Genomic DNA, 17,081 nt, shown 5'->3' with positions numbered 1-17,081 from the left:
AATATGTGGACAGCTGCTCGACAAACATTTCATTCCAAAATAATTGCCCCTTAATTGCCCCCATCGCGGCTGAGCCTTTGTTGCTCCTAAACATTTCCTCTCCACAATAACAGCACTTACAGTTGACCTGGGCAGCTCTAGCAGGGCAGAAATTTGACGAACTGATTTGTTGGAAAAGTGGCATCCTATGACTGTGATAAGTTGAAAGTCACTGAGCTCTTCAGTAAGGCCATTCTACTACAAATATTTGTCTATAGAGATTTCATGTAAAAATAGTGTATTTGTGGTTATACATTTTTCATTGAGCTTTTCCAGATAGAAATACAGTAGGTTGAGACAGACATTAGGGAATAAGTAGCGATGAAAGCAACCTTGTGTGTTCAGTGTGTTATGCTGTAAAGGGACATGGGGATCATGGATAGAGGGGTGGAACAGCAGAGTTTAGGGGGAGTGATGGTGTCTGTCTGTACCTGTGGGCCCATGCCACCCATCCCTCTGGGGGGATTCATACGCATCGGGCCGCCCATGTTTGGATGTCCTGGATGAGAGATGATCGAGAGGAAGTCCGTCAGCATGGGACAATTTCAGACCAAATACATTCTACAAGGACATATCCCTAAAGCTGCAATATGTAATGTGAGTTATAGATCTGTCATTTTCATTGAAAGCAAGTCTAAGAAGCAGTAGATCCGTGCTGGGTCGAATTTCTATGCTTCCCGTTCTTAAGTTTCGTTTTTGCTTCTTTTACTTTCGGCTTTGTACACCAGCTTCAAACAGCTGAAGAAAAAAAAAGTGTGCTTATTGAAAAAATATTTTACAGCGATTTAGATGGTTTTGCTTGTTTTGTCACAGAAACTATTGGAATTTTTGCAACCAGGAAATGGCGGAGTGATTTCTGCATATTGCACCTTTAAAGGGATACTGTGGGATTCTGGAAATTAACCCCTGTATTTAACCCCTTTTTGGGGGTAGGCACAAAACTACCTTTATACTTCCATAAATTTTATCTTCAGACGATTCCTGTGATACTTGGAGAACCCAATCATGATCGTGAGAATCTCCCCTTTCCACAGTGGGGTCACATTAGTTTGTAGCCCAAACAGTTTGTACGCAACTAACAGAAGTTGGCACATCGACGGTACCGACTTCAGACGAGTCCCCTGACACTTGGGGGGGCCATAGAGCAAAACTGAGAACACCATCGTGAGAGTCTCCTCTTTCCATAGAGTGGTAATGGTATGTAGGTCAAACCGTTCGGACGCTACAGACGTTTTCGTGAGAAGACCGATTTTTGGATGTCTCATGGTCTGACAAACACCACTCTAGCTCTGCTGCCTTTTACAGCTCTGCCACCTTGTTTTGTCATTTAGATTGATGCAGTGGTGTGTCAATCGACTCTAGGGGGTTAAGGTGTTTTTCTACCCAGAGGCAGATGAATATGCAGTACATACGCCTTTCTATCACGAAAGCAATGATGTCCGATGTTAAGAAAAACAGTGTTCGTTGTGGCAGTTTCACCAAGTACAGATTCCAGCTTTAAGCTAATACATATTACATGTTACAAAATGAATAGAAGTGTGAGGTGTTTACCCTGTGGTCTGGTGGGGTCCAGGCTGTTTGGCAGGAGAGGCTGGGATCCTGGGACTCCCACAGGGGGCTGAGAGAGGAAGGGTAAGAGAGAGAGGAACATTAGCACAGAGCATTCAACTCCCTGAAAATGTACTACTCACATGTAAGACACATACTTCTAGTAGAGGTCACCTTTTTTTTTGGGGGGGGGGGGGGTACTTTACCTGATTTGGCATGCGGAGTGAGGGGCGAGGTCCACCTGGGTACCTTGGGGACATGAAAGGCTGTGGGGAGGAGGACAGATGTCAACGTTAGTCTTATCCATCATGTTACTGTATGACTTTCCGCTGTCAGCAGGGGGAACCATTGTGCTGGAGAAAATTAGCTTTGTTTGCATTCTACACAAGGCAAAGGTTGTGTCTGAACAACAGTCTGAACAACAGTCTGAACAACAGTCCTCAGATGCTGAAGACTAATAGGACAGAATAGAACAGGGGAAATAGAGGGGAGATAGAGAGGGGGGAAGAGATGGAGAGAAAGGTGGAGTAGAGGATGGGCGTGGGTGACGTCAGCATGTTGAATGAGGGAACAGTAGAGGATGAGGGATGAGGATGGGAGGGTGTGTGCAGGAGGGTAGTGGAAGAATACATACCTATATCAGTTTTTACACACGCACAAACACAACTGACTGTATTGATAAATTGTCCAACAGAGCTATCAGACAAGATTTCCACAGTCTGATACAACCACAGAAAATATCTCAGTGTATCTAAAGGCGTCAACATGCTTCAGTTCGGCTGGCGCCTAGCCGAGTTGTGCTCGCATACTCCTTTAAAAAGACCATCGCTTGAAGAACAAGAAAAAGCAGCAATAATACTGTTTGTCCATTTTAAGACACCGTAGCCAGTATACCCTTTCACAAAATAGTCTGAGATAATTCAAGAAATCTGTCATTAATTTGGACTTTTTTCCAAGGAGATCTTAGTCACGCAATTTTACATCTAAATAAGGTGTTTGGTTCAGTATATCTCAAGTGAAAAAATATGCAGGAGTACAAGTCGTCTCTCGCTGAATGGCACTTCATTCAAGAATTCCTACTGTTCAACAATGGCCGATGAGGGGGCGTAGACTTTGGCTACTGACTTCAGCTTGCCTCGAGAAAAAATCCAAGACATCACAAAATGTTGTCATAATATATGCACGAATTGTTCCGAACTGTTTAGGCTGAGAAGTATGCGGACGCCTTAACAAAAAAAACGTATCTAAAAAATACTTTCATTTATCAAGGGAAAACAAAATATAATAATCATTAAGAGCGCAACTAACCAGTGTTATTGACAATGACATAACACACAAATTATCATGCTATGAGAGATGTGTACAGTCATGCGAAACATGACAACACAGAAACAGGCTATCAGAGCCAATTAAATGGAAGGTACTAGTTGGTCGAAGGGAAACGAGGCCAGCTGGAGGACAGGTTAAGTAATGACCAGGCCCTGGAGGGAAAGACTGCCATTTCCCCTTCACCCTCTATCGCTCTCCCTCTATCCCTTCCCCTTCTCCCTCCATCTAGCTGTCCTTAATTCTCTCTCCCCCCTCTCTCCTCTCTCTCCCCCCTCTCTCCTCTCCCCCATCCCTCTCTCCTCTCCCCCATCCCTCTCTCCTCTCCCCCATCCCTCTCTCCTCTCCCCCTCCCCTTTTGTCGAAGCCAAGTTGTGGTGAGTTTGTGTGTGAGCGCTCCACAGTGCAATATTAATGGAATATTGATGGGATATTGATGGGATATGGGATCGTGAGTGCCGGGGTCAGGGAGAGGAGAGAGCATGCCTGCTCTGCTCAGCCTGGCCAGATGCACCTCCACTCCCCCTTTATTCTCTACAGCTGGGCCAACACAGCTGAATTATTTATCCGATCTACAGGGTCATGGCCACTGTCTGTCCACAACTAGAGAGCAGGGCTGTTTGTATGGACATATGTTTTGGGGGGTGGAAGGTGGGTAGGGAGTGTGGGTGAGAGACAAAAAGAGACAGATAAGGAGTGAGTGAGTGAAAAAGAGGGAGAGACCGAGGGAGACAGAAGCCTCTCAGTGTAAAGTGGACAGGCAGAGGTAGTGAGTGAGAAGTGAAAGAGGGAGTGCCTGCCTATGCAGCAAGAGGTGAGGGAGAGGGGGCTAAGCGTGTGTGAGAGAGAAGGGTGTGTGTGAGTGTGTCTTACCTGGCCATGAGGTCCCATCATGGGGTTGTTGGGGTTGTGTGGGGGTGGCTGTGCGTGGGGTGACGGCTGGGAGCCGGGAGGTCCCTTTAAGAGAGGAAGAGAGAGGGAGATGAGTGACACAGTGAGGCTCGGAGGGCCATGGAGGTGAGCTAGCTGTTGGTGTTGATGCTCCCTCCCTCTACCACACATAAAAACACCCGCCCAGGATAGAAGCACTACACAACCTATGGATCAGCTTTTAAACACACTAGACCACTATGGCTAACTGTTTACAATTCATTCCTATTTCACTGCAGGTGTGTGTACTGTGTCTTTATTCATGAAATGTGTTAAAATAATATACGTCAACTTAAATATAATTCATATCATTCATTTCTTAGCAACACAGTCATACTTAAGTAATTCCCAACTGACAGTGTAGAAAATGAAATCGTACCACATACAGTAACTATGTACGTAAATACATGACATAAAACATCTATCCTCAGAAATATTTCTACCTAGATAACCCATTAAGAAACCACCTCCAAGCCAGGACCTGTTCTCACTTGAACACACAGTATGTAAAGCCAGTCATACAGAGGAGACCACACACGTTCACAGCCATGTGTTATTTTATCAGTCTTTCAGAGCCTCCATGACGCCTGAGCGTCTCAGGTAACCATGCAGTAGCAGCAGACCCCCCCCCCCCCCCCACACACACACACACCACGTGCACACCAGTCACGCATGCATACACACCCTGCTGCACTGCTGAAGCCTTCAGGTAATGTAGCAGACTGGTAATCCCCTAATCCTGCCATTTCAAATCTGCAACACCAGACACACACCTGTATGAGCACTAACTAAACACACACACACACACACACACACACACACCACACACACACACACACACACACACACATTTCAACTGAATGTCTGCCCACGGGAGCAGAGAGACACTGATCTGTCTAACACACTACACATGTCTGCACCTGGCCAGGAGACAATACTTCTATTTAACACATCTTACTAGAAGATCCAACCGGTCTGATGAAACCTAATTCCTACTAAATCAAACAAACTCTCTTCAGTTCCGACGGACCAAGCAGCAGCAGACACCAGCAGTATCTCCCTTCTCCTGCTCAACCACCCTGAGAAGCCCTGGCACTGGGGAGAATGGTGGTGCGCTGACAGAGGGGAGAGCAGTGAAACAAAATGTTCAAAAACTGAGCTTGAGGAGAATGAAAATAAATAAAACCTCAACTCTAATGCAGTCAACTACTTTTTTAACAATACAACAATGCTTCAGCCCTAGGAGGCAAGCAGCAAGTCAACCAATGCTGACTTAGAGGTGTAGTGTTAGAGGTATATGTACCCACTAAGTCACCATCATCCTCATCGGCCAACTCATGTACAGGCCTCTCCATGTGAGTGCTGTGTTGATAAGGCACATAGCTGTAGACTTATGAGGAGCTCTTGTGATTAAGTGTTTCCACAGCGAGAGTTTAACATAAGGTTTTTACAAGTGTGTGTTGTGTATAAAACCCACTTACCATAGCAGCCTAATGCTTTCATTTACAATTCTAACCTAGAGAAGAGAAAAATATGACATTTGTTAACAGTAACACATATGACTGCAGCTATAGAGTTCTGGATCTGAGTAAGTGTCATGAAAAAGACAGATGTTACAAGTCATGATAGTACACAAGGTGAAAAATCTGTCAATATACCGTTAACCTCTCTAGGGTAGGGGGCAGTATTTTCACGTCCGGATAAAAAACGTACCCGATTTAATCTGGTTATTACTCCTGCCCAGAAACTAGAATATGCATATAATTGTTTGATTTGGATAGAAAACACCCTAAAGTTTCTAAAACTGTTTGAATGGTGTCTGTGAGTATAACAGAACTCATATGGCAGGCCAAAACCTGAGAAGATTCTATACAGGAAGTGCCCTCTCTGACCATTTCTTGGCCTTCTATAGCCTCTTTATCGAAAACAGAGGATCTCTGCTGTAACGTGACATTTTCTAAGGCTCCCATAGGCTCTCAGAAGGCGCCAGAACGGGGAATGATGACTCTGCAGTCCCTGGCTGAAAAACAGTAGCGCATTTGGATAGTGGTCGATCTGAGAACAATGACACGGGTGCGCGGTGCACGTGAAGACACCATTTTCTTCTTTCAGTCTTTGAACGAAAACAACGTCTCCCGGTCGGAATATTATCGCTATTTTATGAGAAAAATCGCATAAAAATTGATTTTAAACAGCGTTTGACATGCTTCGAAGTACGGTAATGGAATATTTTGAATTTTTTTGTCACGACATGCGTCCGCGCGTCACCGTTCGGATAGGGACCTGAACGCACGGACAAAACAGAGGATATTTGAACATAACTATGGATTATTTTGAACCAAAACAACATTTGTGGTTGAAGTAGAAGTCCTGGGAGTGCATTCTGACGAAGAACAGCAAAGGTAATCCAATTTTTCTTATAGTAATTCTGAGTTTAGTGAACGCCAAACTTGGTGGGTGTCAAATTAGCTAGCCCGTGATGGCGAGCTATCTACTCAGAATATTGCAAAATGTGCTTTTGCCGAAAAGCTATTTTAAAATCTGACACCGCGATTGCATAAAGGAGTTCTGTATCTATAATTCTTAAAATAATTGTTATGTTTTTTGTGAACGTTTATCGTGAGTAATTTAGTAAATTCACCGGAAGTTTTCGGTATGTTTGCTAGTTCTGAACGTCACATGCTAATGTAAAAAGCTGGTTTTTGATATAAATATGAACTTGATTGAACAAAACATGCATGTATTGTATAACATAATGTCCTAGGAGTGTCATCTGATGAAGATCATCAAAGGTTAGTGCTGCATTTAGCTGTGGTTTTGGTTTTTGTGACATTATATGCTAGCTTGAAAAATGGGTGTGTGATTATTTCTGGCTGGGTACTCTCCTGACATAATCTAATGTTTTGCTTTCGTTGTAAAGCCTTTTTGAAATCGGACAATGTGGTTAGATTAACGAGAGTCTTGTCTTTAAAATGGTGTAAAATAGTCATATGTTTGAGAAATTGAAGTTATAGCATTTTTAAGGTTTTTGAATATCGCGCCACTCGATTCCACTGGCTGTTGACTAGGTGGGACGATTTCGTCCCACATACCCGAGAGAGGTTAAACAAGACAATTAACCCTAACTGCACCTCTAAGTCGCTCTAGATAAGAGTGTCTGCTAAATGACTAAAATGTCAAACGTAAATGGTAGCGTTGCGGCAATGACTGAGCGTAGGGCCGAGGTAGCTAGCAGCGTTTTGGGTGGTGGTTAACACCAGCTGCACTACCTGGCCTCTCAGCAGTTTAAAGTGGAGGGCTGGCGCTGTAGCGGTGGACTGTGTGTGGGTGTCTGTACGAGCGCGTCTGTACGAGGGAAGAAGGGGGTGGGGGTTAAATGAAGCAATTAATAAAATCATTTTCTACACAGCTAAGGAGATAACAGCTTGGCAGCGTACCACAAAACCACCAACAAAAGCCACCCAACGTACTCCCAGACTCACCCTCCCCAGATCTGCTTTAGAAACAACACAACAACTCTGCTGCTTTCCCTGAAGAGGCAGTAACTGAACACAGATTGGATGGCAATACTGACCCAGTCATGAGTATGCATATACAGTACTTATCCATCACCACTAGAGGGCAGTGCAGATCTACCATAGACAGGCCCGAACACAAAGGCAAACTGAAACACAACAAACAAAGCCTGGATGAACAACAGCAAAATACACACTCATTGTCATTCCTTTCTACATTCCAGCAGCAGTGCTACAGGCTCATGGTATGGCTTGGCAACCTGTCAGCTTAGTGGGGAAAGACTGAGGGTTTGCTCCCCGAGGAGACTGAAGAATAGTGAGCTGATTTAGTGTGTTACCATGGTATGAAGACGTGAGTCACTGCCGTGTATCTATGATTCCTGCCACAGTGGTCAGGAATGTCAGTCTTCATTTCAGTGGTAGACCTGGAATAGGCTCTGCAATGGTTGAACATAAACTAAAAACCTGAATCAACAGCTCGAGAGTCTTCGTCATTAGAATCCAAACCAGGTTTAGTTGAACCACTCGTACGATATGCAACTGCCAGACTAGGCTACAGACAGACAGTTGACAGCGTGAACAACAGACTGGGACTGGAGAGAGAGAAAGAGTTGGCCCAGGAATGCCAATACTCCTTCTCCAGTGGTCCTATTCACATATCACTTCTACCAGGCATTCTCAAACGTTAACCAATAGGATCCAGTCGAACCTTCTACCATAGAGACCAAGACATGTTCAAACACAATGGGTAGTCCATCAACCCAACAGAGTTCAAATCATATCAAATATTATTAAAATCACATGCTTCGTAAACAACAGGTGTAGACTAACAGTGAAATGCTTACTGGATGTCAGGGAACTCGACCCCAGTGATGTACCGGGCCGTACGCACTACTCTCTGTAGCGCCTTGCAGTCGGATGCTGACAGTAGCCATACCAAGCTGTGATGCAACCAGTCAAGATGCTCTTAATGGTGCAGCTGTAGAACTTTTTGAGGATCGGAGGGCCCATGCCAAATCTTTGCATCCTCCAGAGGGGGAAGAGGCGTTGTCGTGCCCTCTTCATGACTGTCTTGTGTGTGTGTGTGTGTGTGTGTGTGTGTGTGTGTGTGTGTGTGTGTGTGTGGGGACCATAATAGATCCAGAGTGATATGGACACAGAAGCTCTCGACCCGTTCCACTACAGCCCTGTTGGTGTGAATGGCGGCGTGCTCGGCCCTCCGTTTCCTGTAGTCCACGATCAGCTCCTAGTCATGTGTGAACAGGGAGTACAGGAGGGGACTAAGCATGCACCTCTGAGGGGCCCCCCGTGTTGAATGAAAAGGGGATACCTAGTCAGTTGTACAACTGAATGCATTCAACCGAAATGTGTCTTCCGCATTTACCCCAACCCCTCTGAATCAGGTCAGTGTGGCAGATGTGTTGTTGCCTACCCTCACCACATGGGGGCGGCCCGTCAGGAAGTCCAGGATCCAGTTGCAGAGGGATGTGTTTAGTCCCAGGGTCCTTAGCTTAGTGATGAGCCTGGAGGGCACTACGGTGTTGAAAGCTGAGCTGTTGTCAGTGAACAGCATTCTCACATTGGTGTTCCTCTTGTCCAGGTGGGAAAGGGCAGAGTGGAGTGCAATAGTGGTTGCATCATCTGTGGATGATTCTCTGATTCTCTAGAAGAAAGTAGCTACTACACCCAAGCTAGACATTATCACCTATCAGTACCTTGACTCTTAAGACTCACCTGACCAACAAACTCAGCCCCAGGCGACATAACTACGATACGCACCAACGGTGATCCCATTTTAGATGACATTTAGCTAGCTGTCTCTTTGACTATGGAGAGCCATTCCTGTAACAGTGCATATACGGTAGATTAGAAACCAGCTCTGTTCTGCAGTAGGTAGCCTAGCAATTATGAGCGTTGGGCCAGTAACCGAAAAGTCGATGGTTCCAATCCATGAGCCGACTACGTGAAAAACCTGTTGTGGCCTTGAGCGAAGCACTTAACACTAATCATTTTGGGGCTTCCGAGTGGCGCAGCGGTCTAAGCCACTGCATCTCAGTGTTAGAGGCATCACTACAGACCCTGGTTCGATTCCAGGCTGTATCACAACCGGCTGTGATTGGGAGTCACATAGGGCGGCGCACAATTTGCCCAGTGTCGTCTGGGTTAGGGTTTGGCCGGGGTAGGCCGTCATTGTAAATAATAAAACTGACTTGCCTAGTTAAATAAATGTTAAGTATATATATATTTTTTTAATGTAAAATGTAATAATTGAACAATGTTTTCTGCTAACCTCCCTGGGGTAGCCTGCTGTTACTGAGTGCCAGCAGTCCCTCCTAGTCCTCCACTCTCCTAGTGTGCGTTGGGCCTGCCCTTCCCAGTGAAGTTTTGCCGTGAGGATTATTAAGCGGGCCGACCCCTGCTATATCAGGGAGAATCACAGATCCGGGCCAGATGCCAACACACAGGCTTTGTGGTCCTCCTTCCCCAAACTCTCCCTCCTTCCTTCCTTCCCTTCTTCCCTCCACTCCTCCCTCTCCACTGCAGGAGCCTGATGTGCGCCCTGGCCTATGAGGTACAGATTAGGGGAGTCTCTCGGGGCTACCCCATCAGTGCTGGGGTCACCTATGTTAATTACCCCTCTCCTCTGAATTTGGGAGGGATGCTAGAACACACACCACTCGTTACTATTGTACAAACACACACAGCCAGGTACACACACACACACACACACAGCCACGTACACACGCAGCCACGTACACACACACACACACACACACACACAGCCACGTACACACGCAGCCACGTACACACACACACACACACACACACACACACACACACACACACACACACACACACACACACACACACACACACACACACACACACACACACACACACACACACACACACACACACACACACGTGTACACGCACAGCCACATACACGCACACACACACAGCCACGTACACAAACACACTCATGCATACACACACATTGATACACAGCCACGCACGCACACACAGCCACGCACACACACACACACACAGCCATGCACACACACACTCATATGCAGTGCTGTACAACCTTGCAAGCACATGCAAAAACTCTTTGATTTATGCACTACTTTTTAATACTTTTTCTTGTACTTTTTTCCCTGACAGAAAGAAACAGACAAGTCAGCTGAGGAGAGAGAGAGAAAGAAGCAGGAATATTGAGGAATGATGGGTGATGGTGTAAAAAGTGAGGAAGGTAGCTGAATCCTGCATGGAGGAGAGATTAGCAGAAGAAAGACGGGGAAGAGACAGAAGTCACTGAGTTTGTGTGTGTGTGTGTGTTCGCCCGCACGCGCGCGCTTGAGATACTAAGAGAGTGAGACAGAGAGGGAGGGAGAGATAGAGAGTAAAAGTGAATGAGAGAAAGATAGCAGGCACATGAAGGAGGGGGGAGAGGAGGAAGGTCATTAGTAAAGAAAAGACAGAGCTTGTCCATAACAGTGAAGGGTTTATCATTTTTCACCGCGAGCTTTCAGAACACACCACAGCTCTGCTGGAGAAACCTCTACAGAGGGCTGAGCTTGGATAACAAATACAGTAGTGGAAACAGAACACATGATTAGTAAGATCTGACTGTGCATAGACAACAGACTAAATGACTCCGAGGGGCAGTCTGTCAGAGAGCTCTGTGTGTGTGTGTGTGTGTGTGTGTGTGTGTGTGTGTGTGTGTGTGTGTGTGTGTGTGTGTGTGTGTGTGTGTGTGTGTGTGTGTAGGCTTTTGTTTCACACTCCTACCCCCCCCGCTCTCTTTTGCCTGACTGACCGCTGAACAGGGAGGCAATTGCTGCAGTGGAGAACAGTGGAGTAAGACTTCCCTTCCCTCCTCCCTCCCTCCCTCTCTCCCTCTACTTATCCGTCTCTCTCCCTCCCTCCCTCCCTCTACTTATCCGTCTCTCTCCCTCCCTCCCTCCCTCCCTCTACTTATCCGCCTCCCTCCCTCCCTCCCTCTACTTATCCGTCTCTCTCCCTCCCTCCCTCCCTCTACTTATCCATCTCTCTCACTCCCTCCCTCCCTCTCTGCCCTATCTCTCTTTCTCAGTCATTCCCTCATATCTGCCTCTTCTCTCTCTCCATCTTTCAGTCCCTCTCGGCCTCTTCTCTCCCCCCTCTCTGTCACACACGCTCATGGCTAACAGGACCAACAGAAGACCGTTCAACAGCCAGCCCTGCAAAAACCCACACACTGGGCAAAAACCCACACACTGAGCAAAAACCCACACACTGGGCAAAAACCCACACACTGGGCAAAAACCCACACACTGGGCAAAAACCCACACACTGAGCAAAAACCCACACACTGGGCAAAAACCCACACACTGGGCAAAAACCCACACACCCACACACTGGGCAGAAACCCACACACTGGGCAAAAACCCACACACCCACACACTGGGCAAAAACCCACACACTGGGCAAAAACCCACACACCCACACACTGGGCAAAAACCCACACACTGGGCAAAAACTGGAAACCATATTTGCAGTAGCTTCATGACATTTGATCGACAAGAGTATATTTTCAGGATACAGTATGTTTAAATGACGGCGTGTGTGTAGTCAGATAGGGTGCGCGCCCCCATCATCAGGTGACCTCCCTAGCTTCCCAGACAGCCATCAGACAGCAGTGATGACAGGAGGAATTAGCAGAGTAGAGAACAACCTCCCTCCCATCCCAACCTCCCTCCCATCCCAACCTCCCTGTCCCTGGCCAGCCAGACCTAGTCTACTGCAAGCGAGCGAGAGATCTTACTTGAAAGAAGCCCGGGGGCATGGGTCCACCAGGCATGCCATCGTTGGGGGGCATGTTACCCATCACCGGACTAGGGGCAGCAGCTGCACTCTGCAAAACACAAAGTAAACACACACACACCTTAGTACTCTGAAACAAACACGCACACACAAGTCATTCACACTCACTACTCAGAACAACACATATCTTATACATTATACTACACACAAAGGCATTTAAATATATCTGGCCCTTCACCACAGTAGAGTCTGATGTAGCCTAGTCTCCACTGCTTGGGGTTTTATTCAACATGACGAAAGACGGATTGTTCTGGGTGGTTTTGGCGTTTTTAGACAGACAGAAGAAATCGGTGGAGAGTAAGGCGTAACATTATCTGTTACCTTAACGTCTGACTCAGATTGCTTCTTCTTCGCTGCATTCAGACCATATTAAAAAGACAAGCATCTGTCTCTATTTATGAATTTGTAAACATTTATGCTGAGTAGAAATACCAAATAAATGGAATATGTTGTGTGTGTGTGTGTCTGTGTGTGTCTGTGTGTGTGGCTAGCTATGGTGAAATCTCTCCTAAGCAGTTAAATGGGGGTTGGAGCCCCCTCCCCCAAGGTATGTAAGGCAGTGGCTGAGTCTATTCACCAGGCAGCACCCAGTGAAGGGGATTACACAGCTGCCCAGAGCCCCCCCTCCCCTCATGTAACCAGACCCCCCCAGCCATCACAGTGCAAACAGCCCCTCCATCCCTGACCCGCTCAGCCCAGACACTCACTAACGGGCCCTGGGGCCACAGGGCAGGCCGTGTGTGCGTGCAACACACACACTCACTCACTCAGCGGATAAGAAAAGCTTGATGTGATTGTAAGATAATGGTAGTGAGAAGGTATTTTCATTACATATAGTTGAACCAGTTGCCAGGGAACAGAGGCTATGCACTTACTGCTGTATTCAGTAGACAAAGAAAATATAGTGACTGCATAAGTGGTGGATTATAAATGTCTATAAATATAGCTTCAAACCTGCCCTATCTGGGCGAGGACCAACTGCTGACCATTTAGTTACCGCTCAACGACTTCTAGTGCACACTATGTATGGGAGGCAGCAGTGTGAATGCTTGGTCATGGAGAGGGGGAGAGGGGATAAAAGAGAGGAGAGAGGGGGAGAGGAAAGAGTGTGACTAAGGGAGGGATGTGAAGATAGGAGTGCGGGGAGAGAAAAGAAGAGTGGGAGAGGAGAGAGAGGAGAGTGAGGGGGAGAACAGAATGAATGGAGAGAGGGCAGAGGGGAGGGGAGTGAGTGATGAGAAATGGTTAACTGGGTTTGTCAGCATGTACAGTATTTAGTCAATGGCAGCTGTTTGTCCAGTACAGTGGAGCCGCTGTGTTGCCTGATTGGAAATGGAACCCAAGGCCACACTACTACCACCATGTTAATGCTAGAAAGCCATCAGAAACACACCCAGCAGCCCTCAGCATGTTAAACATGTACGACTGAGCGAGGGCTGAGCCAGTGGAAGACCAATGGAGAGACGGACTGGACTAAACAAAAACAGGTATAATGGAGGCACATTGGAATAAAGAATTTTCACTGGTGACCCCAAATAAACTACTGGTAGTTGTATGTCCAGTCAGTTGAGGATACTGTGGACAGAGGATATTCACACACACAGAGGCAGACAGTGGTGAGTCTGTCTGAGCAGAGAGAATTACAGGCGGGCTCATCTGCATAATCTGCAGTGTGATCAGAGGCATTCTGGGTAGCTGTGCTGACTTCAGGCGGCCAGTTGGTCAGTAGAAGCTGACATGGACTGCTCAGGGTAGGGAGGAGGAGAGGAAGAGGGGAGGGGGTGAGGAGGAGAGGAGGGGTACATGTTTGTGAAGCACACAGCCAGTCAGCCAGCCAGTCAGCCAGCCAGTCAGCGATGTTCCACTGCACTCCCAGGTAAAGCAGCAAAAGGCCCGTTCTCCTTGTTGCCATGACAACACCAACCTCAGCTCTCGCTCTCCAGTGCCCATTAAAACCCTCAGGCCGTCAATCATCAGCCTGGCCAGGGAGCAAGAGAGAGCGAGAGAGAGCGAGAGAGAGAGAGCGAGAGCGAGAGAGAGCGAGAGAGAGCGAGATGTAGTTTAAAGGAGCCTGTGGCTTTTGATAGCTGGTCTGTTAGCCACCTCTATCTCTCCCTCTCTCAAACACACAAAACGGATACACAAAATCCCCACAGTATTGAACCCTTTACACACCATTGTCTCTGCTCCTTCTCTCTCCTATATTTATGCAGCAGCAGCACTGTGCCCTGCTTACGCTCCCATCCCTCCCTCCTAGCCATCAATAATAAAGTTTATGATGTTTTCTTCCAGTGGGTCTGTATATCTCCTAAGGAACACACAACCAACCCAAACCCACTGATTGTTCTGTGAGCACTCTAAAGTAATTAGCTACTGCTTTTTTAATTCTCAGTATCACTTGCTGCCTAGCTGGACATGAGACAGTGAGTGAGCGCTGCAATCTGCCCCATTGATCTGGACATCGGTTCCAGGGGGGTAATGAAACCAGCCTTATCTGCTCTGAGACAAGCAGGGCAACACTGATCACCTGCTGGCTGGCCACAACACACACAGACCGCCAGACTCCTGCAGACACACTGCTCTGCACATATCCAGGAGTGGATTTAGCCACTCTGCTAAGCCTACAATATCCACCAATGCTATGGCTTTTCTATTTCTGCTACTGGAAGAATATGAACATCAGAGCTGGAGATGGACAGCAGACTGGAGTTAATTCATGGTAAGACGAAGTAGTCCTGGTTGCTGAGGTTTATGGGGGATGGGAGGATCCAGAAAGAAATACATCTGGAGCTGATGAGCAGGTGGGAGAGGCTCCAGACGGGTGGAATCGATTCATTTTGGAAAGAGGGTGCTGCGTGTGGTGTGTGTGTGTGTGTGTGTGTGTGTGTGTGTGTGTGTGTGTGTGTGTGTGTGTGTGTACATAGTCATACACTCAGCCAGTGGCGGGACTGTAGTAGTCAGTAGATCAGAGTGGAGCTGGCAGACAGACTGCTTGGCCATGCATCTGCCTGGGACTGGGACTGGAAAGCCTCAGTCGATCTCCATGACAAACCACTGCATTCATGGCCACGTGACTGCTGCCTGTCATCACCGCTCCTCCCTCTCCTCCCACTCTCCTCCTCTCCTCAGACCCAGCTTGAACTGCTCCAATAACTCTGTCACTGCAGTCAGCTCTATAAAGATTAGCTGGAGAGGCTGGAATGCGTAATCAGGGCTGCTGGCTTACAGATGTGCCTTTTAATCAATTGGAGAGAGAGCAGCGTGGCGCAGGAGCCTGACTCCAAACATGGCTACATGGGAAAGCCCTCCATGACAAGTGGAGAGAGGAGGCCGGCTCGGCACAGCGCTTGCTTTCCTCCCACTGCTCCGGCAGCTGTTGTGTCAATCAGGTAAATTAATTATCAGTAAACAAATCTGCCAGGGAGGGAAGAAGGAACCCCCTTGCCGCCCTGATCTACCACCCTGACCAAGCCAATCCCCAGACCCCTCCCAACCACACACACCTCTGCCTCGGCAGCATCCCACATCAGGGCCCCTGGAGCCTCTGACAGCCCTGTGAGATGTCAGCCCAGGAGGAGGCCTCTTGGCTGGGGGACTGTCTCCACTCAACACCCATCTTGCCCCAGACCCCCTGCTTTGGCTCCTGCTGCTTAGCAATCTCCCCATCACAGGCACACGGATGCAGATATAATACCTGGCTGACACTTGTGCTGAGAGCAGACCAACACATACAATAACCATCAGTGTGTCAGCATGCATCTGTCAGTGTCTGGCTAATGTACGCACGATAGTTAGTTATACATGAGGTGGTAGTGTGTGTGTGTGTGTGTTCTTGATAGGGTTCATGTGTGACGGACTTTCTGGAGATGTGTGTGTGCCCCCATTACAGGTGTAAAAACAACAAACACACCTCCATGCGTTGGCATTTAGAGAGCAAGGAGCAGCTACTTACCTGAGCCTGCCTGCCTGCCTGCCTGCCTGCCTGCCTGCCTGCCTGCCTGCCTGCCGCCTGCCTGCGAAATTACAACTAAGTGAAACTGACCCAAACCGCGTGAGCGGGATGCAACATCAGTCCGGACGCCCAGGGCTGTGGAGGCCTTTATTGGCCACGTCAGATGTTAATGACCAGTGGTGAGGACCCCCTTCCACCGCCCCCCCCCCCCCCCCCCCCCGCTGGCCCTGCTCTTTAATTACTGAGAGGAGAGGACACTGACCCCCTTCCACTGGTCCCCCCCCGCTGGCCCTGGCTCTTTAATTACTGAGAGGAGAGGAAACTGACCCCCTTCCACTGGTCCCCCCCCCCCCCCCCCCGCTGGTCCTGCTCTTTAATTACTGAGAGGAGAGGACACTGACCCCCTTCCACTGGTCCCCCCACCCCCCTGCTGGTCCTGCTCTTTAATTACTGAGAGGAGAGGACACTGACCCCCTTCCACTGGTCCCCCCACCCCCCTGCTGGTCCTGCTCTTTAATTACTGAGAGGAGAGGACACTGACCCCCTTCCACTGGTCCCCCCCCCCCCCCGCTGGCCCTGCTCTTTAATTACTGAGAGGAGAGGACACTGACCCCCTTCCACTGGTCCCCCCACCCCCCTGCTGGCCCTGCTCTTTAATTACTGAGAGAGGACACTGACCCCCTTCCACTGGTCCCCCACCCCCCCCGCTGGTCCTGCTCTTTAATTACTGAGAGGAGAGGACACTGACCCCCTTCCACTGGTCCCCCCCCCCCCCCCCGCTGGTCCTGCTCTTTAATTACTGAGAGGAGAGGACACTGACCCCCTTCCACTGGTCCCCCCCACCCCCCTGCTGGCCCTGCTCTTTAATTACTGAGAGAGGACACTGACCCCCTTCCACTGGTCCC

General features: G+C 48.1%; 1 protein-coding gene across 2 annotated transcripts in view; it reads right to left on the bottom strand.

The window, feature by feature from the left end:
- Positions 1-17,081, bottom strand: part of LOC106584424 (single-stranded DNA-binding protein 3) — a 117,963-nt gene that overhangs the window by 10,335 nt on the left and 90,547 nt on the right. For both annotated transcript variants that reach the window (XM_014169743.3, XM_014169744.3), the window contains exons 5-9: positions 12,166-12,255; positions 3,787-3,870; positions 1,794-1,853; positions 1,591-1,657; positions 471-538 (exon numbers count right to left, since the gene is read on the bottom strand). In XM_014169743.3, coding sequence (XP_014025218.1) covers positions 471-538; positions 1,591-1,657; positions 1,794-1,853; positions 3,787-3,870; positions 12,166-12,255 — 369 coding nt within the window. The remainder of the gene's footprint in view (positions 1-470; positions 539-1,590; positions 1,658-1,793; positions 1,854-3,786; positions 3,871-12,165; positions 12,256-17,081) is intronic.

The sequence above is a fragment of the Salmo salar genome, chromosome 23, assembly GCF_965601325.2.
Source record: "Salmo salar chromosome 23, fSalSal1, whole genome shotgun sequence".
Lineage (NCBI taxonomy): Eukaryota > Metazoa > Chordata > Actinopteri > Salmoniformes > Salmonidae > Salmo > Salmo salar.
Note: the sequence above shows the minus strand (reverse complement) of the source record. Positions and strands in the feature narration are given on the sequence as shown.